General features: G+C 36.6%; 1 protein-coding gene across 3 annotated transcripts in view; it reads right to left on the reverse strand.

Annotated features, from left to right (window-relative positions):
* Window positions 1-23,264, reverse strand: part of Hepacam2 (HEPACAM family member 2) — a 36,265-nt gene extending 13,001 nt beyond the window's left edge. The window contains exons 1-4 of one of the 3 annotated variants that reach the window (XM_008822551.2): window positions 23,169-23,264; window positions 15,140-15,490; window positions 11,414-11,698; window positions 4,260-4,556 (exon numbers count right to left, since the gene is read on the reverse strand). In XM_008822551.2, coding sequence (XP_008820773.1) covers window positions 4,260-4,556; window positions 11,414-11,698; window positions 15,140-15,490; window positions 23,169-23,247 — 1,012 coding nt within the window. In that variant the 5' untranslated portion in view covers window positions 23,248-23,264. Of the gene's footprint in view, window positions 1-4,259; window positions 4,557-11,413; window positions 11,699-15,139; window positions 15,585-23,168 lie in introns of those variants that run through there. The other 2 variants (XM_008822550.1, XM_017795445.1) reach the window with 2 other exon arrangements.
* Window positions 23,265-25,950: the final 2,686 nt, after the last annotated feature.

The raw sequence follows: 25,950 nt of genomic DNA on the forward strand, positions 1-25,950 counted from the left end.
TAGTTCTTATTTCCTCAAAACATCTAGATAGTATTTTTAGGTATTTCATTGTTTCTTGTTAATATCAAATACTACATCTAGTGGACAAAACTGAGTATATGTGTGTTTATACACTTAAATCAGTTAAGGAAATAAGAAAATACACATTGTAACACACTGTACTTTCTGTGTGCGATCCTACATATATCTATTAGAAAGACAATAGTTACATCAATATTTTCAGTTACATGAAAGTACAGAGTTTGTCAAGTGGCTAAAAAGAAAGGCTTTGAATTCAGATATTATTTTATCACTTGTTAGCTATGTGACTTTGCCAGTTGCCTCTGTTTTATTTAGGATATCTACACCGAGATACAGAAAGGTCAATTAATAATATCTCAGATTAGATGTGAATCATAGCCCACAGGGGTGGAAGTCACCATCTGCTCTAGTCATACACAGGCTGAAAAACAGAGAGCTAATTGTCACATTCTTTAGCCTTCCTCTCCTTAACTGAAACTCCCCAATAAAACTTTTGATTTTTTCCTGGCCTTGTAACTTTCTTTCTATTTCTGTGACCTTGGATTCATCTTTGACTCCTTTCCCCTTTTCCTTCCACATCTTATTGCTAAGACATTTTGGCTGGCCATATATTTTGCCTCATTAAAAATAAGAGATTCTTCTAGTTCCTACAACTTGACTCTGGCTCCACCAAATATCAACTTGGTTCTGGAAACATCTTAAAGACAGATATATCATCCTTGTAAATGATTTCAAATTCTCCACAAATCTTAATATAGCTTGTTCATCAGAGTGAATGTTCTGTAAGTGTCCAACTGACCTTATCAGCAATGGTCATTTATAACTGTGAGATAGCATATACTTAACCTGTGTCACAGAAATGCATTCATTTACAAACAGAAAAATTAAATATAATACATCATGTCGGTATTACTTATTTTCTTCCCCATTTTACTGATGTTTAAGTTAAAGCTCTATGGACATTTGAAAGTTGGAAAATAGCTCTGAAAAACCACAATGAGGCCACTAGTGTTGACAACCCTGGATCCATCTGAAATGTGAGCACCTGTTCTTATTTACTACAATAACAAATGCTGGTCTCTGTACAGGTCAAACAGGTTTTTTAGACTTTGCAAAAGGCAATTACCTGATATTAAAACTGTAGCTGCCTTTGGACCTTGGTAATAAGATCTTAGTCAAATATTGGGGGCTTCTGATATTATGAAAATACACTGTCTGAATATTAATGGGGAAAACGTAGACAATGGGGAAGTATTAACTATAACAGACTGCTGCATAACATAGACATATTTTCACTTGCAATGAGGATAAAGAACAAGTCTAATACAACATCAAGATTACTGCCAAACTATTTGGCATGTAGTATTGTACACACACACACACACACACACACACACACACACACACACACAGCCTACATTAAAACTATGTTTCAGTTAAAACATGGTGAAAAGCTGGTTGAGCTTATAAAAATCTAGTAAATTACACAAAGGATGTTCTTTGTCTGTCTATATGTTTGCCACTCACATGGTTTTGAGCAGAAATTCTTGTTATCGGGGATTATTTGATTCTCACTGCTTATCCTATCTTTGGCCCATAACAGGTGCCAAGTAATGAATGAATGAGTGCTTAATTTTAACCATTTGAACGCATATGCTTTGGAAGATCTACAAGGGAAATAACCATTTACTGCCCCAGTGGAGCATGATTTAGGTATCACTTCTGTGGCTTCGTTCTCTAACACTAGAAAGATGTAATTATGTACATTTAAATTCAAATGAATAAAGATTAAATTCAATTAAAAGATTAATTCCTGGATACATATCCATACTGAGGATTGAACTCAGGGCCTCATGCATGCTGGCCAGACACCCTACCACTGACATTCACCCTCAGTTTTGCATAGTCATTTTTTTTTTGGTCTTTTTGAGACAGGGTCTCCCTGTAGCCCCAGGTGTTGTGGAACTTGCTATGTAGACCAGGCTGGCCTTGAAATCACAGAGATCCACCTGCATAGTCATATTTTTAATGGTTCAAAAGCTAAATGAGCTTGGTGGCTGCCATATTGAAAGGTGGAGATATTGCCATTTCCTTCATTCTAGAAAGTTCTATTGGATAGCAATATTCTAGAAAATGTTATATTTTCTTCATATAAAATTGTCCACATGACACTATAAATTCCAAAATACTCAGATGATTTTGCAAATATGAAAAACCTTCGATCTTACAGTGTTCTAGGAAAACCGTATCTAGCATACATCTCTCCATCAACCTGCAGGTTTTGGATACTTTTATAATTTTATGTAACTTGCTAAGATATTTTTAATAAATTAAAAATTCATTAGAGTAAAATATCTGAACAAGAATTGTCATGTCTGTACTAAGTGTTATCAAATTCCAGTGTTCTACCTGGAGATCCTGATCCAATGGGTATGAGGTGTCTTAATGAAACCATGCATTTATTTGTTTGTTTATGTGTTTATTTTTTAAATATTTTATTTATTATATTTTTATTTTATGTAGATGAGTATGTTGCTTTCATGTATGTAAGTGCACCTGTGTTGCACAGTGCCAGTGGAGTTCAGAAGAGGGTGTCGGATCCCCTGGAACTGGAGTTACCGACAGTTGTTAGCCACTATGTGGGTACTGGGAACTGAACCCGGGACTCTGCAGGAGCAGCTACTGCTCTTAATCGCTGAGCCATCTCTCCAGTCACTTATGTGTTTATTTTTTAATAATCAAGGTCTTGCTATGTAGGCCAGGCTGGCCTTGAAGAGGAGAGCCTCCTGCCTCAGCCACCTGAGAAATTACATTTTAAGAGCAACCTCTTTAGCTGATTTTGATGCAAGTGTCTAAATAGCTACAAATTGAAATTTTTAGCCTAAGGATAATAGGGATTATATTCTTGCTTCATTTAACACAATATATTGAACTTCTCTAGGTTATATGTCTTATTCTAGGTACCAGGAAACAAGGTGGAAAGAAGAAGACATCCCTGAAAAAAGGGATTCATGGTTATTAGGTTTTGTAGGCTTGTTCCTTTACCAAACATAGTTATCTAAACCACTGCTTCCTATGCAAACCTGTCACCAGATTTTTCCTCAAGTGGAGTCTGGTTTGTCTTTTGTTCTGTTTGTAAAGATAGTGATAGTAATGATGGAGGTGATGATAGAAGATGAAAAAGGAGAAGATTCAGAACAAGACAGACGAGAATGGGGTCGAAGTGGGGGGGGCAATGAAAAGAAAGGCCAAGTAAGGAAGAAGAAAGGAGAGAAGACAGATTTAGAGACAGGAAGGTGGGAGAATCGACAGAACTCCATGCTGAATAAGGTACAGGGAAGTAAGCAGCAGGAAGAGTTTTGACATTCAGCTGTCTGCTATGTTACCAGATCATAGGGCATTCACTTAAAGGGGAACACGGGGTAGCAATGGAGGGAGACGAGGGTTCGGTTTTGGTGTTTCGGCCTGTTTTGTGCTTTTGGAACCTCCATGTAGAGACAACAAGAAGGCCGATAGGCATACAGTTTTACAGCTTTGATGACAAAGATTTAAAATATACCAGTGTTACATGAAGAGGAGTAAAACCACACAGGAAATCATACCAGAAAATGAAGTCGTGCTCTACAGAGAGAAGAGAAACTCATGCAGACAGAAGTCTGCTACACAACAGTGATCCTTTAAGCTTTTGGGTTGATGGTATTTCTAAGGACAGAATTTCTAGAAGATGTTTAATTTTATAGATCTACAAAAGTTATTTCCAAGGTCATAAGACTCCTGTTAAATAGTTCCATCAACTTCAGGTGTTTCAAGGGAAAAAGAATGGGCAGGAGGTGGGGGGGACCCATGAAGACTAATGAGAAGTGTAAAAATGAAAAACCAAATTTCTAACTCTTGGAGATTTGTATCAACTGAATTTAAGAGCAGATATAAATTCTCACATGACCTGTTCATTTCTTTCATATCCCTGCTTGTAAAACCAGGAAAACAATTAATAAACATTTAGAAATGATTTATTGAAATCTTTTATAGCTCCTTAGACTCAACATTTGAATTTCTCTTCATTTTGTTTTGACTTTTCATGCTTTGGGCTACAGAACCCAAGGCTTAATTGGTTAAGACAAGAGACCACGTGAACAATGGTATGACTTTTTTTTCTTTTGCAAAGGTGTGTGTTAGAGAAAGCCAGGCCAACATGAACTTAGTTTTATCATAGTCTCTTCCTTTGATGTCACACTTACCTACGGAAGTGATGATGACAGTGAAACGAGTTTCATCTCGCCTTCCAGTTATGTTGTTGTAAGCACAACACATGTAGTCAGTTGTCTTTTGGGTCACTTTCTCAGATGCGACTTCTAAGCGAGGTCCATGCTTAATGACATAAGTTGTATTGTCAGATCTCTGGATCCAGGAGTAGGTGTTGGGGGGATAAGAATCAGCAGAACAATCAAACAGGATGGCTTCTCCAAGGTCAACAGTGAACACTTCCCCTACTTTTAGCCCTTTATCAGAATTAACTTGAAGTCCATAAGGTCCATCTACATGGAGAGAGATATGAAAGGATCACATAAACAATCACAACACAATTTTGGGGTTTTGAGGAGCTTAGTAGCATTTTGCTGTCTTTGAAGGTCATCATGTTAGACTTCTTTAGACTCCTAATAAGTGATGAGATTCTAATGTTTTATTTTTTTCCAATATTTGCAAAGTGGAAATTATTTGAACAGATTTGTAATAGTTAAAACCTGAAGTTTTGATTACAAATTTACAGACCTTGTCATGAAACTCATACTAAGTTTCAGTATTGCACTGATACATGCACAATGCTGACAGGAAAACTTGGTCTGCCGAGAATAATAATTACATTTGAAAATACATTTACAACGTATTATGGCTACTATTTTCTCTTTGACAACCATACTTTGAGTACTGTTTATTTTTATTCTCAGTGCTAGGCCACGCAAATATTTATCAAAGACCTAGTTTCATGAGGAACACTGGTTTGTGCAAATAGGTATAGGATTGTTTCATATTTTCTTAAGGTTTTAACAGAATTTTTTTAAAATCTTCATTTTAAGCTTAAGATTCTATTTGGAGTGTGTGTGCATGATGACATGTATACCATTAACAAATATTCATTGAAAAATCAACAAACCACTTAATCTTGAATATTTGATGTTTTTCCATACCACCAAACCCACTATAATCTTATGGCATTAGACTACCAACTGATGAGGACACATACAACATTGCTTTTTGTGGAAAAAAGGAAAAATAGTTAAACATTTTCTTTCAGCTATGTAAGTTTTCTCTACTCTAAATCCTGATGTGTATCCCAAAACCTTCATGTTTTGGGCATGGTTATATATGACATTTATTAGATATTTGTCATGTGATGTCAGTCTATATATTCATACACAGAGCCACATTTAAAGAAACCACATGATGTAGATTTTATTATTCCCATTACAAGATTTAACAAATTTATGTCCCATAGCACATAGCTTTTAAACAGCAGAACTGAGACTCTTAAAAAAGTTTAAGTGGTATAATTTTCTTTATCAGAATAATATTGATGAATCATTTTTAGTTTTATGACAAATTATTGTCTAATTATATAGTTAATTATGAAATTAGTCCAACAACTACTCAACAAGTATTTGAGAGACAGTAAGTATAAGATAATATATTTAGTATGTGAAAGACAGAAACAATTTGCATTATTAAGAAATGTACAGATAAAGAGGATAAATCATTGAAATATGGTCTCTATGTAGGCCTCTGTCTTCCCACTGACTTCCAGGGTTTACAGAATATGCCTCTAAAAACAAACTGCTGCACAGCTGATCTCACATAAAACAGGTGTTGTTGTTCTTAATTTTTTTCTTTCTTTCTTTCTTTTTTTTGTGGGGGAACTCTTTATTTGGAGTTGCCTTGGTATCTTGCAACATACTGGAGTATTCCCACAGGTAGTAATTATTTAATTTTGGAGGATGGGTTCACTTTGTAGAAGAAGCCCATATTTAGAACCATGTCTGGTGAGTAAGGTAATAACTGAATAGAATAACTATAGTTTTCAATAAAACCTACCTTGAAAGCAAAGAATTTGATTATCGTAGCTTCTCTTCTGCCATGGCTATGTTGATTTTTACTACACCCTTATTTGTTAGGTTTCATGGTTGGCATAATCTTTCCTTTCTGTCTTATATATACTGTTTTTGGCTTTTCAGAGTCAGCTTCACATCTCTCATCCCTCTACCTGCCCTCCCTGCCAAGCATTTTTTCCAGTTCCTGGAAACTAATGCTTTGAGGCATTTAAATTCCTTATTTGAATTTCTGACATGATTTCATAAGACACATATTTTATTGATATATGTTCATTGCCAAAAATCCTAAAATTGAGAGGTCCAACCAATGAAAAGTCTTCTTTAATTGTCCTACAGACTCAACATCCATATGATTGAATCGTCTTCTAGTTCCACTTCCTTCCTCCTCCCTCTTCTACCTCTTCCCCTCTCCTCCTCCCTTCCTCCTCCTCCTCTTCCTCCTCATGCCCCTCCTCTTTCTTCTCTTTTTTTCTCTTCTTCCTCTTCCTTCTATTTCTCCTCTCTCTTTCTCTCTCTCGTCTCTCTCATACACACACAACCTTTATCTTGCACTGCACAACACTGTTTACATTCTATTGTCTACACTGTGATGTTATTTTCTTTATCATTAATTAGTCCTTTGTGCTGACCATCCTTCTACTTTGAGTTAGAGTCTAGCACATTCAAGTGGATGGGATAGACTGAGTCTAGTGGGAGACACTTGGAGTGGTTCAACCAGAGTGGCCTCTGATAAAGACAATGAAAGCAGAAGGGTAATTCAATTTGACTTTGGATTGTGGCTTGCTCTCTTGCCTTTGGCAGAGCACTCCCAATGGAAATGAACCCTTTGGCTCAGGAATGGTTGTTTGCTAAATGACGTGTAAAATCACATATCATCTGTTCTCTTTAACAATTTATGACTGGGTGGGAACTGTACCTAAATTTCCATCATGATGCTGCTTTGCCACCCTGCTAGGAAACAGCTGGTAAGTATTTACTGTAAATGGCCTTTTTGTTGTTGTTGTTCCTTTAATTTTTATCACTTAGAGTACTCCCCTGCGGCAGTGCCATATGTTTCACACAAAATATAGTGGTTATTGAGTTATTATTTACAGCTGGAGTTGGAAAGCTCACGTTTTGTGAGCCACAGTAGGAATTTGTTGAGCTTTTCACTTTTCATTAAATTCCTCTAAGGCTAACATCAGATTATGACAGCACAACCTCATGAATATACAATCAATCTTGCTAGATTTTGTTACTTTTTTTCTAGCAAAATAAAAATCAATTCTTGCTTTCATACATAAAACTGTCATGGAAACAGTGATCTTAGAAAACAGAATAGATAATTCATGCTGGACTTCTAAGTCATGATGTGGCTGTCTATGGTAGAATATTGGGATATGTCAGTTACTTGATTACTGAGGAACTTTGCTTGTCCACAGAGCCATCAAATAACAGTGGGATCTGAATAAAATGATCTAGTCCATTTTAGTGAACTTAAAGAAACTTCAATGAGTTCTAAATCTGTGTCAAGTGTTGCCCTGTAGATACAAAGATGAAAAGAGAATGTGGAGCTCCTAAGAGGAGTTGGAGTACTATTTATCAGTGGAGAACAGTCAAGGAAGACCTAATGCAGTGAGAACCTTGTAAAGGATCCTGTCTTGAACAGCGAATTTCTTAGTCATACTGAGGAGGTGAGAACAGGCCAGGGCAGAGGGGCCTTTCAGTAGAAGATGATGCCGTAAGGAAGAAAATAGTAATTACATGAAGACTGAGCACTGGGGAATAATGTCCAACAAGGAAAATATTCCTGGTGTGCACAGAGTGAGAAAGACTGCATGCAGTGCACGCCAGTGCCACATAAACAGAGGATCAGTGGAAACTCTTTATAAAACCTATGTTAGCTAAATCTTGTTACCTGAACCAAGAAAAAAAAAACAAAACAAAAACTAATAAAACAGGGCTGAAGTAGTTATAGCAAGAAAAATTATTAATGAGTCTAGGTTGTGTTTCTAGGTCATATGATAGATAAATGCTTAGCAAAGAAAGACAGTATTTGATTTTAAAATCAAAGCAAACTCTGAATGAATAAATGAATGAATGAATATCTGTAAGATGAGATGCTGACCAAATGTTTCCGTATTTGAACATCTAAATAATCCAAAGAAAATTAATACTATATCCCAATTACCAATTACTAAGAGTCAAAATCTTGTGTGTGTGTGTGTGTGTGTGTGTGTGTATGCCCACGTGTGTGCACATGCACATGTGTGTGAAGGCCAGAGTTGAATTTTGGATATCATTCTTTGGAATCTTCCACTTTGATTTTCTTTATTTTTTTGATTTATTTATTTTTGTTTTATGAGTACGAATGTATTGTCTGCATGTATGTACGTGCACCACATGCATGCAGTACCCATGGAGGCTAGAAGAGGTCATTGGGTCTCCTGGAATTGGAGTTATGGATGGTTGTTAGCCATTGTGTGGGTGCTGGGAATCAAAACCAGGTCCTCTGCAAGAACAGCCAGTGCTCTTAACTGCTGAGCCATCTCTCTAGCTCCCACCTTGATTATTTTGAGACAGGGCCCCTAACTGAGAACAGGGGCTCACCAATTAGGCTAGACTGCCTGGCCATGGAGCCCCAGGGATCCTCCTCTCTCTGCCTCCCCAGCTATGGGATTACAAGGATTATGTAGATACTGGGGCTGTACACATGTCCCCATGCTTGCAAACCAAGCACTGCACTAACCAAACTATCTTCCTTGGCTCCAAAGTCTTTCTTAAACATGTAAATAATACATTTTTACAATATATAAACAGAAGTCCCCCCCTTTTGTAAATTTTCCAAATGTTCTGCTGTCTGTCAGACTTACACTGAATTTTTATAGGTTACATTTAAATGATGCATTGAAAGAATATTCTGTAGGTAGAATATATGTTCTGTGAATATAAACATAGTCATTGGGGTATTGTAATTCTTTTAAATAACATCCCTAAATAAGCCTTAGGAGTCTAAAGTATTCTGCTTGGCATTTATAGGTATGACTAAGCTTTTTCCCATCTTTATATTTTATTTATATTTTCCCATCATATATTTATACATATATGTTTATGTATCAACATATTCTGTGATAATATGACTTGTGAGATTTGCACACTGTCAAAGAGCTTATTTTCACTTTGTTAAATTAAAATAAACTATGTAATGAAACAAAAGTATACTTCAAAAATGTGATTTTCCTTTGCCTTAATTGTTTCTACTATTTCTCCCAGGAGTCTTTATTTATATTTATGACCAGAGTTTTAAAGTAGTTTTAGGGATGTGACTGCAATATCCTAGATGTGATTCAATTTGTCTGTTCATATTTTCTTTTCACTGTGTTTATATTACATGACCCAAATACTTAGGTTTGTGCTACTTGGAATGAATTAAAGTTTTAGTTCATGTTGTAACTACTTATTCAATAAAAATACACATAAAAATGGACTACACCATATCTACACTCCAGTTCATAACCACAGTTATGCTGTAGCATAACCACAGTTTATACTTTCTCTGTGAATCTGCCAGCCTCTGTTTTAAGGCAGACAGAAGTTTCACATATTACTATCTGAATAGAAGATCATATAAAATATTAGTAAAAATAAGGCTAGGCGTGGTGGTACACACTTTTAATCCCAGCATTTTGGAGGCAGAGGCAGGCGGGTCTCTGTGAGTTTGAGGCTAGCCTGGTCTACATAGCGAGTTCCAGGCCAGCTAGGGCTACAGGGAGACTCTGTCTCAAAAAGACAAAAAAAATAGTAAAAGCAGAGCTAAGAATTCAGCTATAAAATAATTTAGCATGATTAAATACAAGTCAGGTGTGGTGGCTAATACTTATAATTACAATACTCTGGGGATTAACACAGGCCATTTCCCCACATTTGAGGCCAGCCTGGGCTACATAGTAAGTGCCAGGACAGCCTGGGATACAGAATGAGACTGTCTCAAAAAGCAAATGAACAAATAAACCATAATTGAATATGATTTGGTGCAATACTTTTCAAATACTTTTACTTCTTTGTGTCTGGACTCTGCTGTCTCCAGTGCATTTTAGGATTTTCCAGACTTTTCCAAGGGCCCAGTCATATGCATTGTTACAGGTCCACTCAAATGCCACTTTCTCAAAGAAGCCTTCTCTTCAATAATAAGCAATGTTTTCAACCTTCTAGTTCTCATGGGTTGGTGCTATTACAGTGAAGTAATGATTAACTGTTATACAGCACTTACTATGGGCCAGCCAGTATTCTAAACATCTTGCATAGAGTAATAGTTTAGTCTTCACAGTTGCTCCATGAAGTAGGTTACTAAGATCACCATTAATGAATGAAGAAAATGATGCACAGAGAAGTAAGCTTATCAATCCAGGATTTGAACTCAGGCCGATAGCTCCAGAGCTTCTACCACTAGCTACTATGCTTCTTGTGATACATCTCTATGATATCCATGGCATTTTATTTCATACATTCTATTACATATATTCTCTTTCTAATACTAAAATATAGGATTCATGCTCAGTTTCAAAATTCAGTAATTGTTTTTTCAGCTGAATTTTGCTGGTTCAAGCAAAGCCACTACATATACCTTTATGACCCCTTTGCCCCTCTCCTTGCCCCAGCTGCTCCCTTGCCTGCCTTATTGCTGGTACTCGGGTTTATCTTAAGCTTTATCTAGTTGCAGAAGGCTTCATTTTAATCATATACTGGTGCTTTTATCTAAAGGTTTTTAATACAATTTTTTGAGAGGACTCTGCCAGTATTCTATTGAAGAAAGTAGGTGAATACAGATGAAGTAGATGAAAAAGACAGAGACACTCACAATAAAACCATCCTTTATATACTGTATACTTGTTTGCATCAATACATGGCTATTTTTTTGGACACTATCTCGTTTAACCACAGCAATATAGTGAGGTGATTTTAAGTATCTCCATTTTGGAAACGAGGCTCAGAAAGACCAGGGGATTTACTTAAGGTCACACAGGTCACTGCCAAGCCCATTTCTCTCTCCTGTCTGTCTGACTTGTAAGCACTAAACTGCGAGGCTCTAGTGCTTCTTCCAGAATTATGAAGATGTATTTGATGAGTGACTAGATATATGTACCAAGGTTAGTTATCCTCCCTCTTATTATTCAACCAGATGAAACCTTCACCTTCATGGCACAATACGGGTAATGTCCAAATTACACCTGGTGCTGATGGTCTCTATACCTATCCTTGTGAGAAATTCCCAGGAAAAACACTCATAAGAAGAAAACCAAACGGCTTACAATATATGGTGGGCACAATGCCGTCACTCTCCACCTCACTGACAGGGTTCTTCACCAGGCAGCTGTAGCTCCCAATGTCTTCCTTTGTCACTGGAACAATCTGAAGCGTGTTGTTTTGGGGCGAAAAGGAGTACGTAGAGCTGATGTGAACAGGTTTCCCATTTTTCCGCCACTGGTAAACCAGCCTGGTGCCCCCTTCCACATGGCAGGTCAAGGTCATGTTGCCCACATACTCCACAGCCCCGGAAACAGGATGAGTCTGCACCACCGGCTTCGTGACAGGATCTGCAGTGTTAAGAGACATAGAAATGATTTCTGCAATTTATGGCATTATTTTAAAACACTAAGACGTAACTCCAGTATTGAGTCCTGGAGAAATCATTCCAACATTTTTTTTTACATTTTGTAAATGTAGACAGTTCAGGCAATAATTAGAGAATAGAATGCTATAGAAATTTTAAAACAGTAAAATATAAAAATATCTATAGTCAGAGTTTACCAAATTCTAGAACTTAATTCTTCAAGTATTGCCAGTTAAGTCATTTGCTTTTTATAAAATTCAGTTAGTACTTGAGAACTAAGTCTTCCTTATTGCTTGTTCATTGTGCTTCCCCTAACATCAAAATCTCTCTCTCTCTCTCTCTTTCTCTCTCTCTCTCTCTCTCTCTCTCTACACATTATATATTCTGTAATTTTTCAAAGGTAGATACTAGAGATGGAACACAACACCTCATATATGTTAGGTAAGTGTTCACCACTGAGAACACTTGGCACCATCTTCCATGAAGGTATATATGTAAAATGTATATGGTTAGTCCCCTCTCTTGATTTATGATGTACCAAGAGCAGATGGTATAGATGATATGGTAACCCCAAACTTTCATCTACCATCTGAAAAATATATAAGCATATGTATAGTATACTATTGAAAACCCAAGGGAGCATTTTCGGATAAAGTGAACTCACATATTCACAGTTTGTTTAACAAACCAAAGCCTACATTTCAACATTGAATCAGTCTGACAATAGGATAAGATGTATTATTGGAATGACAATATTTAAGATATAAAAGTCAAATACTGTAGACATTCTTGTTGGAAAGTAAAGTGACAAGAAAATAGCTTTATTTTATAAATGTGGCATATAGTAGTCAAATGAATAAATTTACAATAACAAGTGAATATTTCCTCTTTGACTTTTAGCTCTAAAATATACGGCTAAGTGTGGTAATTATATATGCTCTCACAACCATTCCAGCAAACTTCATCAGTTTTTGATATTCTTTATTCTATTTGATAGAAATTGTGAGTTGTGGGTCAGTGCTTACTCTCAGTGGGGAAAGCACTCGCTGCCAAGCCCGAGTTCAATCTCCAGATCACATACAGACACACACAAATAAGTAAATAAATAAATAAATAAATACTGACTTGCTCAGAGTCACACAGCCTTCAGTAACAAACAGAAGAGGCCTTTATACTAGGCAATGTTTTCTACTGAATTTTGGAGAGACACACATTTAATAGTCTCCATCTACATATTATCAGAGATTACGAATAAGATGACACATAGGTGACCTATAATTGGAGCGAGGACTTAGGCTTCGATTTTCTATCAAACTTTTAGTTGAGTTTGAAGCATTTTCCTCAGGAAAATTTATCTTGCATTATGGCTACATTTTCCTACAATGGAACTCTTGTGTCATGGCACAAACAGACCAAAATCTCCAGCCCAGAGGAGATAGAAACAAAGGAAAGACAGGAAAAATGAGTTTGGAAGCAACTTGTAAGGGAGCTGGATAAGTCGGAACTTCTAGTATTTTTCAAGGTGGATGTCATGTACTGGCTTGTCCATTTAATTCAATCCTTTGTCTTCCTTGGCAAGAGAAAAGAGTTTGCAATAGCATCATGAGTATGTTATTATGATTTTAAAAGAAAAACGAATTGTGTACATTTATCATATGTGAAATTTTCTAGGCATCTGTGTATGGAAATGTACATGATATGCAATCATTAGGCACCATGGCATCAGTATTGTAGGAAAGCCAATCATTATAGTCATCAGGATTATGATTTTATAATGCCTATAACAGTGTAACAAAGACGTGTTTACTTTGTGAGAATTTTGATTAGGCCTTAACATACTTTACTAATCCTTTGATTTCACTTTAAGCAAATGCACTTCACAACATGTATACATGCAAGGGTGTTCTATTAAAAGCTTTGTAGAAAACTTTCAGGAGAACTTTATGAAAAATCCTATTACGTGTTTCTTCTCTTTCCCAATAATTGGTTTTGAGACATCTACCTCCACAGCCTTTGTCTTAGCTTCCCTGCAGCTTTCCCTGTCTCCTCTGCTGATACTCAGTACTGCACAGATGGGTACTGAGGCTGCTGATAGCCAGCAAAGGTTTGGGCACTGAGGACAAACCAGCAAGAATACAATGTTCCTTCCCCCATGGACTTATATTCTAGTCAGAGAAGAGAAAGACTAAAATAATAAAATAATAAAAGTAACCTTTACAGGTGTAGTATGAGCTATGAAAAGAGATAAAAGTGCATTGAAGATAGACAGTGATGGTTTTGTGTGTGTGTGTGTGTGTGTGTGTGTGTGTGTCTGTGTTTGAGAGAGGGATGACATTTTTATAAATAGGGTGTACAGGAAAAACTTCTTAGATATGACATTTGAGCTAAAAACCTTAAAAAAAGGAAATAATATTTAGGATAAAGCCATCTGGATAGAGTGAACAAAAACTGAATTGTGTGTTTGTCCTGCTCTAAGGAGACCCCTGTGGCCAGGACAGAGGGAGTAAGGTGACAGAGGTAGGAAATGGGGTCAGATAGGTTCAGGGTATGTTGGGACTTGCAGGTTATTGTTAATGTTATGACTTACATTTAAAGTGAGATAGGAATCTAGGAGAAGACTTTGCTGGGAAAGGCAAGAGCAGAAGCAGAGAATAGGGAGCAAACTATTACAGCAGCTTAGGCTAGCACTAGGGGTATGAGAAGGCAGGAACAGGGGTTAGGGGGTAGACGTTGCTGGACTCCATTTTGAAGATAAAGCCAATGGGGTTTTCTTGTTTGTTATGTGAAAAAGTGATGGTCAGTGATGTCTTCAAGCTTTGGCCTGAGCAAGTAACAGAATCAATTTAATATTTACTAAAATAAGAAATACTGTCAAATAAATAGAGAGAAAAGTGAGAAGTTGGGTTTTGTACATAGTATATTCAAAATATGCCACTTATATATTTTAAAAAGAAAACAACAACAACAAAGGTCCAAATGTTAGCTGATTCCACTCCTCCTTAGAAAACATGTTCAAAAATGTTTGCTGAAGGATGTCCTTATATAAGTCTTTAGTTCATCCTTCCTTAAACATAACACTAAATAAAAATCCTCATTTAATAAAAGCCGAGTTCTTCCCAGCATACAGCCTACTGTTGAGAAAATAAATTTGTCTTCATCTCATTCTACCAGCACCTATATATTGACAGTTCCCAGGAAAAGAGTAAAGTTTACTTATTCTTTAAAAATCTATTGCTGGGCACTGAGCATATTCCTTATATACATGTCTAGTTTAATCTCAGAAACCACCATTAGGAAAGCCTTGAGGGTTAATTTAACTTACTCAAGAGTTGCAAGAGCCAGGACTTTGAAGGCCAGGAAGCTTGATGCTCTAAGCCTCTGCCAACTCCATCTAGCCTCCTATATACTGTCATAGTGAACTCACCATCAACAGTGACTTGTATCTTCTGACTTGAGGATAGAGTTCCATTTCCCTGGATGTTGACCTTAATGATGTAATTTCCCTCATCTGTGAACTGTAGTGGGTTGATGAGCAGAGATGCATTGGGTGGCATCATGGTGAACTTGTGCTGGAATTCCAAGTCAGGAACCACAGATTCATTCACAGAACCCAGCAAGTATTTAGGCATCGTGTGGGGTCTTTCAAACAGCCATATGATCTGGATGTCAGATGCCGGAGTGTGGAAGCCATAGTGCACAGGGAGGTAGAGGGCCTGTCCCCTGATGCCATGGACAGTGTGCGATGGCACTGTCACCTTCAGCCCTGAGCAAGTACCTACTGCAAAGGGAAGGAAAACTGTGAGAACTCTGAGCCACATCTCATAGCCCAAGAAGGCAACTGCAGAGAGAACCTAGTCAGATGATAGTCCTTTTCAAAGAAGAAGGCTTCTAAGTACTGACTATTCTAGCACCAGTTACAGGTAGGGGTAAATATTTGTCTCTGAAAACTGCATTTGAAAGTCTCCACCCAGTGACTCTGCCAGTTGCTTGACTTCTCTAAAAACAAGACAAAAAGGAAAAGCAGAAGTTGTTATCCACTGCTATTAAAGAATAATAGGAAAAGAAGAACTGGGAAAGATTATGAGTTCTAAAGTTCAATAAGACCATTAAATACATTTTAAATTATGACTATGTTAATATCTGTGTCATTTCATATCTTGAATCTTGAAGCTATACAATTCCTGAAATACTGAGGGCTTATTTTCTTGCAAAAATGACTGCAAAGCTTTCCAAAATGGCTTAATATTCTATTTTTTGGAAGTTTTCTCTTTTAGTCAAAGCCAATCAAATGTGAATAACCTAGTAAAAGTGGCATTAAACTGTTACCAATTAACACCAGTCATTCTGGTCTAGTGAAGAATCTTATTGGTGTATTTGAGTCACAGCAGGGGGCAAGCTAAAATGGAACAGAATGGAGAAGAAGGAGCCCAGTGAGATATGAGGTCAATGATAGCCTAGATAAACTGGGACGGATCTTAGGACCATGGTGGTCCCGGGCAATTGTACACTGACTGAAATGGGAATGTAACAGGGAGGCCCCTTGGGAAGTGGCTGCAACAAAACAAGCAAGAGATGATGGTGCACTGAGCCAGCATGGCAGCAAGCAACAGAGCAAGAAAAGGCTGGCTGTGTCGTAAAGATTAGCTAATGTGCCAGATGTGGTGGCTCATGCCTTTAATCCCAGCACTCTGGAGGCAGAGGCTGACAGATCTCTTTGAGTTCAAGGCCAGCCTTGTCTGCAGGTTCCAGGCCAGTTGGGGCTACAGGGAGACCTTGTCTCAAACCGCCCCTCCCCCTTGAAAAAAAAAGATTAGCTAAGGCATTCCAAGGTGAGGTAGAAGAAACAAAGAGGAGTCAAGAATGATCTCAATGTTCTTGACTTAGACCAGCTGGAAGAATCAAGTTGTAATTAATAAATCATTGGACCAAGACAGAGAACCATTTGTTTTGAGGGTTCATGAGGAGATTATAAGTCAGTTTAGGGCATACTCATTTTGATAAGCTTATTAGATGCCCAAGAGGCAATGTTGAATGTATATACTAAACATGAAAACCATATTAGAGGGCGTTTAGGAGGGAATTAGAGGCCTGGATGGCTGTGAAGCACGGAACACTGTCCAATGCACAGTCCTATACAGTGCCTGGGTTGTTTGGACCCATGAACTCATTGCTGTGGCTATGTCTTATGTTTGCATGTTTATTTATATCTTCTGGCACCTAGAAGTCCCCCAGTCTTATACTGAAACATTATATATGCATGCATGTTTGTGTAGCATATATACATATACTTATTTAAAAAATTTTTTTGATCTTTTTGAGACAGGGTCTCCCTGCAGCACCAGCTGACCTGGAACTCACTATGTAGACTAGGCTGACCTCAAATTCACAGAGATCCACCTGCCTCTGCTTCCCAAGTGCTGGAATTAAAGGCATACACCACCACATTTGGCCATACATATACTGATATACACATATGTATACACACATATTGTCACACATATTTACCACTTCTATATGTTTGCAATGAGAGAATCATCAGGGTACTATATTTTGAAGTTTGAACTGAAAGTTTTTTGCTTCACTTTATGAGGGAGGCACTATCATCAGAGGGACATTTGAAATGACGGAGCAGTAAGAAGAATTTAGATGTAAACCATTTTCAACACTGAAAGATTAAAGAGAATGGAACAGAAATTTAAGAGAATGAGCATAGATGCTCTGAGGAATTTTTTCTGTGCTGGACAGGAACTGGACGGGAATATAGAATGTGAAATCAAAGTTAGGTACTAGGTAAGGTCTGCTAGAAAGGGAAATGTTGCTGGAACAGACTGGTGATGGATGATGGTGGAATGAAATTTCTGAGTACGTGAGATGAGATGGAAATTGGGACCAATCACGGGATTCTAAATTTCAGTTTTCTTATATGTACATATATAATGTTTATCTTCTTCAGTTGCTTTCTTTTTCCATTGTTTCTAGGAAAAATGGGGTTTATAAGCTTCAGCTAACTGATATTATGGAAGGCAGTTGATACAAAGAAGGAAAAGGTTTTGTGATCATTTCCACGGAGAAATTCAAGCCGGCTGTTCTTCTACTAACAGTAAGTTTTACTCTTTCCTTCCCATGGTTGAGAGTGAGATTCCAGGACTAGCAAGGAAGTTAAAGCAAAGAATTCATGACAGAAATCACAAAGAGGAACAGAAGAGGAAGTGAAAGGGAGAAGAGACTCCTTGGCATTTAACTGACAATGCCCATATGGACTGAAATGTGTGACTATTTGGGGAATTAAGGACTTGCCTGATAGTCAGTCTCCTGGGCCTCTGTGAGTACTTGGGATAAACATAATGTTTTTGAGAACAGACTGTACTTGCACATTCACTTTACTGTGTCCATATGAAAGGCATCACAAGGTGGGATGATGTGTTTCTGTATGGACAAGTACAAGAACATTAAATATGGAGTTTTACTAATTTTCATTTTTTTAAGAACCCAATAAAGGGATGCTTTTGGAAGCCCTTGTCAATAAACTCCAATGGACTCTCATTGCCCTGTTCTGACTTTTTTCTAGTTCCCTGCCTAGAACTTGTAATGCTAATTACTCTTGCCTTTACTTCTTATTCACAGCTCCTATTCATGATTCAAGGACTTTCTTTTCCCCTTAGAGACAAGAGTTATGCAATTTGGGAGTCTTTTAGATAGACCCATTGAAAGGGTACTCCAATTGCCTCACCCTGCATCCCTGTTCAGCATGGAAGAAGCCAGAGTGGTCTGCATCCCTATTCCCTATTGGCAATTTGGGTAAATCCTTCAAGAGGATGATGATATAAGAATAGGAGGTAGGAATTGGCTAGGCAGTTAGGGTAAAAAGACCTCAAAGAAAAGTAGCCAGTTTCTGGGCCAAAAGTCAAAATGTTCTTGGGCCTATTAGCAACACACTCTGTTCCAAAGGTCAAAACTGTCAAAATGTCAAAAGTATTTGGGAGCTAGTATCTAATCCTTAAAAGATTTTAGGGTTACCTTTTCAGAGGGGGGGATGTTGGAGGGGAGGGAGTGGGCATGGATTTGATCAAAACACCTGATATGCATGTATGAAATTCTCAATAAAATTTTTGTAAAAGTTAAAAAAAAAGAAATAGGGAACTGGGTGCTGGGAAATCTAAGGAGGAAAACTGATTACAGCAAAGGAGTAGAATTTTACAGGGAAACTATAGGAGGGAAAAAGTAAGTTCATCAACTAATTCAATGTCTTAAAACTAGTGATGTCTAAGACATGTGAAGCTGAGCCTGGGAGAGGAGAAGCTTTTAAAGCTAGACATTTAGAAAGACACTGGGCTTCAGGATGGAGGACCAGAGCAGGAGCAGACTCCTCCTAGGATTTTTTTTCTTCACAAACCTATACTTCCACACCTTTTGAAATAAATAGAAACTAGCTTTAGTACTAGTATTATGAGCATTCAGTATTACTATCTTGAGGTACACAAAATGTAATATTTATCATATCTATTGTGTTACTAGGCTCTCTCTCTCTTTTAACTTTACTACTAATCATGTGTCAAAGTTCATTCCTGATCCTAGACTACTATGTCATATGTAACTACGTTTATCATAGAGTCTTAAATTCATCACCTGCAAATTGCCCTGAAATGAAGATAATCAGGATCATATTTTCTAAGCTTGCAGAAAGTATTTGATACTTTGATAAAGTGAAAAATCCACTGAATTGTGAAGTCACAGTAAAGGACACATACTTGGTATGAAATAGTGCTTAGTCTGTTATTTTGACCTCAAATAAGCCATTTAAATCTCAGTACGTTGTCTTGTGTGTGAGAGAGGGTATTATGAGATGAAGTTGACAGCCTTTCTCTGATCTCTGATTGTTCATGTTCTTGATATGCTGAGTTATTTTTCTCAGGTAGCAGCTATGTACATTTCAATATGAAAAGTTCAAAAAATAGAAATAACCAGTCTTACCATTTAGTCTACTTATTAAGTTGTCAGTTCCTGGATAGACTTTAATAAATTGGCAATTCTGTGTTTGTTACCAAGAAATCAAGGGGGCATGGTGGGTAATCACATCATTGCCTTGAGAATGCACTGGGAAGAGCTGCATGGCTGCTGACATAAATGAGGTGGTTGCCTCTGGCATTGAGCAGCTTTGTCACTGACTTACTGGTGCATTTAAGACATTTCACAGCTCACCCTGGAGTCCCGGCTAGACTAAGATGTTGATATATGAAGCCTGAATGCCATTTTAGCCAATTTCTTTTTCTCATTTTAGAAAATTATTAAAGAAGTTACTGCTCTTTTTTCTTCAGTCTGTATAACTGAGATTGAAAACGATTGGTTGAAATTTAGTTAATATTCTGGAAATGGCTGCTAGGTCAGTATCATTGGAACAGAAATGTTACTGATTTTTGAATGTTGGTCCACAGTGTTGGCTCTCAACTGTGAGAAAGGTGATTTAAAGAGTTTAAATAAGTTATGAGGAGAAACTTTTATTTCATAAGACATTAAATGCAATACAAATATTGTAGCTCAGAGACAAATAAAACTACTTTAGTAGAAAATAACATTTTTTACATTATGTAGCCCACGCTGGCCTGGAACTCATGATCTCCCTGCCTTAGCCTCCTGAATGCAGGGATCTATAACAATTTATATGGCATTTATAATCAACTTATAAAGTAGGAGAAACAATTCTTTGAGCTAGTTTAGAGAATGATTCATGTAACAATACCTTAAATAATATATTGCCATCAACATCTCTGAATATACTCAATGCTTCCATATAAAATGAAGAATTCCTTTTCAAATATGTGTGCTTTCTGTTTTCACATATGTATGTGACAGTGAGAGAGAGCACAGCTGTTACAATAGCTGCTTGCTTGGAGATTGTTTACTTTTAATTTAATTTAATTTTATTTTATTTATTTTATTTTGAGACAGGGTTTCCCTGTAGCCCCAGCAGGCCAGGAACTCACTATGTAGACCAGGCTGGCCTTGCTCTCACAGAGATCCACCAGCCTCTGCCTCCTGAGTGCTGGGATTAAAGGTGTGTGCCACCACATTGTCTACAATATTTTTATGGGACAAATTACAAGCAAAAAGTGGTAAAGGTGTTAGAAAGCAGAGGAGTTATACTTATGTCAGCCACCGAAAAATCTTTTTGTCAGTAAAGACTTAGATCTATTGATACATATAATCATTGTGAGATTCGGCAAATAAAGAGGTAACTGGCCATTTCTTCTACATTTTAGAAATACATATTATTTCTTCTGATGTGTTTCTTACTACAGATGCAACAAATCAATGATTTCAAACACAGTAATTTGCTAATTAAAAAAATAACCTTCACTTCGAGAAATTGTCGAGTGCCACTTTCTACTGCACGAGGGAACTTACAGGACTAAAACATTTCACAGGCTCTCTCTGTGTGAACAAACAAACCTATGACATAAAAATTAATAAAAATTTTACTTTTTTCTTAATATTTTAAATATTTGGATATAAATGGAAATTTAGTTTCATTAGCTTCACTAGTACTTTCTGAGTATAGGAAAAGAGAACTGTTAAGACCTTTTGCCTTTTAGACATTAACACTAACCTAGAGAAACGTTGATAATATTCATAATCTGACGGGCAGAATACAACAATAATTTCCCTTTGGAGACTTCTCAAGAGATATCTTTAGTATCTTTAGACTATTATCTTTAAAAAGTATATAGAGTTAAGGAATACTTGAGATTATACTGTAAAAATATCCACATTCCAGTAACAAAGGACTCCTGAGACAAGTTTCACTGTATTAAATATAAACATTAGGTTTTACAAAGTGACCTCTACTGCAGCTCAAAATAGTTGGCATTTATTTTGCCATTTATCATGCACAGTATTAGCAAGCATAACACAACTACTGTTGACTGGAAATAAATTCCCACATCTTTAGAGAAAACAGAAATTATGAATCTGTATTTTGAATAGATTGCTAAATTACACATTTCAGGCTTAATTAAAAAAATTTTTTTAAAAGAAGGCACTAAGAAAGTTCAATTCTTTAAGAACAAAAAGATTTGCATATTACCTGTGTTCTTTATAACTTACTACCCAAGGAGAAAAGTAAATTTGCATAAGAAAGACAGCCTTAAGATGTAATATCAACTTTATGTATGAATATGTGATTTCTCTCAAGTGTATTTTAATTTTATTTTGGTAAAATTTCTCAACTGAATTTCTCCTGAATTCTTAAGGCCAATTTCAAAAATATCATTTATAAAAATATAGCATTCCTACTGTTTTAAAAATTAAAAACAAATGGGACACCAACATAGGTCAGTTTAAAAGCAAAGGAAACTGCTGAAATTATGGTAATTGTTCAATTAAAAAACTCAAGACATAAAAGTGGATTATAAGTTTAAATTTGACATGACCATTATAACTGGGATGATAACAATTATGGGAAACAAACACTTAAAATTTTGAAGATTGTGGTTTCACATCAGTGAGATTTAGATGCATTACATTCAAATGTGAATAATAATCACATTTTAATGAGAACTGTAACAAAATATATTAGTGAAAGTGAGGCTCTAAATTACTGAGAAAGTTTAAAATTAAAATTGCTTTATGTATCTAAGTTATCCTTAAAATTTTAGAAATAAAATTCCTTTTAAACATCTGTCTGCTGGATATAAGCAAAATAAAAACTAATTTAACTTTTAAGACTTGAAACAGAAAGACTGGAAATCAAGGTATAGGGTGAAAAGAATGTTGACGGGTAAAAAGGGTGGAATGGAGAACAGAGAAAATTCTAAGAATAGAAGAGACAGAGAAAAATATCAAGATACAGAGAAAAATATAATAGAATTAGATATTGGCAAAGAGAAAAGCTAAAGGCTTCTTGGAACAATAATTTAAAAAACACACATCTCTCTTATCAGTTTAGCAAGAACTTCATTATTTTCCATTTTTATAATAAAGCAGAATCGACAGATTGTATACTACCTTTAATTTAAGCAGTATCTTTAATTAGAAGAAAGTCACTCCTATGAATTGCTTTGAATTTCATTCTGTGTTCATAATTTCATGAATTATTAGAATACTCGCCAATTAATATTTGCCATTAAAGATTATTGAGCCTATATGTAAACCCTGTACAAAGATGAAATTCATTAGATTTTTATGTTTTAACTTTCTTAGTGAGTACTATTGACAATAGCTGTTGTTCCAAGAAAACAATAACAATCATTTACTGACCCTCATTTCTCCTATGTGTTCCTGTTTCTTTGCTGGAACAGTGTGTTACTGTTAAAAGGTTCTGACCTGTTCTTCAATTATCTGAGAAAATCCACAGCCTAAAGCAAATATTTATCTTATGCCTACGAAACAAAAAGCCACAAATCCCCAACAAAACCAAAACCCCAAATACTTAGAAGGCAATTCATGCAAGGCCTTACCTAGGAGAAGGAGGTATATTTTGCACTGAAAGATCCCAACCGTGCTGCTGAGGGGCTCCATGAAAGCATCCTGTCCCATGCATACGGAGCCCTGTTCTCAGTGGCAAGTTGGTGCATGGACCAGCAGCTGCTAGTTTATTTGCTAGGGAAATTAGCAGTGAGGTAACAGACCCTATCCTGCCTCTTGCCTCTGTGATTTGAATACAGAATGAATGTGTATACAAAGGACACAGGGAGTGGAAACACCTGTTATATGCTTTGCAAGAATACAGGGCTATGGCTTTTGGAATAGCTTCTTAGGGATTCTCAGCAATCTTCAGCATAGTTTTATAAATTGTACTTAGTTATTAACAATCAGAAGGAGGAAAACATCCCTTTGGGTGACTTCATAATAAATAGAAGCAAAATCTTGTTTTCTGTTATGAAAAATCATGGAATTCTTTTGGAATTTAAAAAGTTTTTTCTTTAAAAATTGAAGGGCTTCATGTGTCTGCTAAGCAGCTATTCATCTTCATGAAGTTACTAATTAACATGTGAAGACTGTATCAAATAGTCAAAACAATGCATGACAGTATTTTTAAAATGTATTTTTCTGTGCTATATTTTCTATTATAAATGGCAGCTATGGTTTTCCTGAGTCTACAGATTCATTTTATTTTAAGATTTATTTTGTTTTTAATTATGTGTGGGTCAATGTGTGGGTACGTGCCTGTGAATGGAGGGGCCCAGGTGTACCCATGGAGGCCAGAGGCATCAGATCCTTCCGGAGCTAGAGTTACAGGCATTTATAAGCTGCCTGATGTGGGAGCTGGGAAACAAACTAGTGTTCTCCATCACAGCAGTACATACTCTTAATCGCTGAGCCATCTCTCTAGACTTCATCGTATTTTAATAAACAAGCCACAGGTATATTTACAAGTGGGGCTGAAATATGTGTTGTGCATAATTAGAATGAAAAGTCTATGCCAACAAATAATATCTGAGGCCATATTTTCACAGTTGAAGCTTAGAGGAAGTGAACCAGTTATCCAGAAAACAATCTTGTCTTGCTGCGACATCCCGGCTACATCTTCCTAGCCTAGCTTCTTCGTTGTCATGGAAGAGAACTTCTGCTTAACTAAGTTACATGTTAACCCTCACTTGTAAGAAGGCTCTGGTTCAAGCTTTCCAACTATATGAAATGGAAAATATATAGCCAAATCTGACTTAAATCAAGCAAAATTCCTAGCATAAGTCAGTTTTAACAGTAAAGCCCATGGAGGAGATCCAATTAGAAGGAAGAAAGAGAGGGAGGAAAGGAGAAGGAGGGAGGGAGGGAGGATGGAAGGCAGGAGGGCAGGCAGGCAGGCAGGCAGGAAGGAAGGAAGGAAGGAAGGGACAAGGGAGGGAGGGAGGGAGGAAGGCAGGAAAGAAGGAAGTAAGGAAAGAGTGATACTGTTATTCAAGTGTTATTAAAAACAAAAAGGGACACTTCACATCAAAGTTGTTTAGAGGGGATTCTAAAATATTGTTGGGAAACCGAGTTCTCTTCACAGTTCAGTCACTTTATGATTGTTCCATTCCTCAGAAATATTGCAAGAGCTTCCCCAACCCTAGGTAATGGCTATACCACAAGTTTCTCTGAAATCTCTAAATCTTTAACATGTTTCTGTTGCAGCATTTACCATATTCACCTCCATTTATTTAATTAGAGTATATTTTCTTTCTGAGATCCTTGAATACAGTGAATAGTCTTATTTATTTATGAGTTAGTTGACATCTACATATAGTGCTTATTTTTCTTAACATGTTTCCCCATGAATAAGCTCCATGTGCTCTTTAGCTTAAACTTTCCCATTCTTAGATGATCTGCAGTTGCTCTTACTAAATAAGAACTTTATAGTGTTATCAAAATAAGTGATGGTTATTTATGAAGATTCCTGGACTCTTGACAAAATGTGGGGAACTATGACAATGCAGTGGGTTTTTCCTAATGTCAAATATATTCTATTTAAAGAATTTTTTAATTTCAGTATTTCCCCACTTTTTTGTTTAAAAATATCCACTATTTTGTGAAATAAGGTAGTATTAGGCATTACAATAATAAATTAAATACTAGATCTTTGTACCTGTGATCTTTTCATGTTATTACACACATCAAAACACTTTCAAATATTCTAAACTTAAAACACAAAACATTTTCAGTACCTGTATGGAAAGCAGAACCTTTACAAATGCCCTCTAGTGGTGGGTTGGTAGATATAACTACTTACCTGTAATTTCTGAATTCAGGATGTTTACAATTGAAGACATACAAGTAAATTTAACTTCAGTTGTTGTCAGCCTTGACAGGATTTTTGAAAATACTTGTGTTTTACCATTATAAGAAATTTCTCAGTGCAATTTCTCATAGCACAGTTACCAATATTCCCACTGTTTAGGAACAAAGAACAAAGGGGCTATATCCTTACTGTTTACTGAGCTTAGTTATATTTACATTTAAAATGAGAAAGCTGATTAACCTAAAACAATCTCTATCCATGATGATTAAATTTCCATCAATACAAGGAGTCACTGGGAGTGTGTTTTGAGAGAGAGAGAGAGAGAGAGAGAGAGAGAGAGAGAGAGAGAGAGAGAGAGAGAGAGAGAGAGAGAGACAGAGAGAGAGACAGAGAGACAGACTAGGGCAGAGCTGTTTTGTTACCTCTCTGGTTACACAACACAGTTTATAGTCTGCAGTGTTCCTATTCCATAGCCCAAACTCAGAGGACTCTTGTTCCCTTAGAAATCGCTTGTCTTGGAA

Source organism: Nannospalax galili, unplaced genomic scaffold (assembly GCF_000622305.1).
Source record: "Nannospalax galili isolate Female #2095 unplaced genomic scaffold, S.galili_v1.0 scaffold85, whole genome shotgun sequence".
Classification (NCBI taxonomy): domain Eukaryota; kingdom Metazoa; phylum Chordata; class Mammalia; order Rodentia; family Spalacidae; genus Nannospalax; species Nannospalax galili.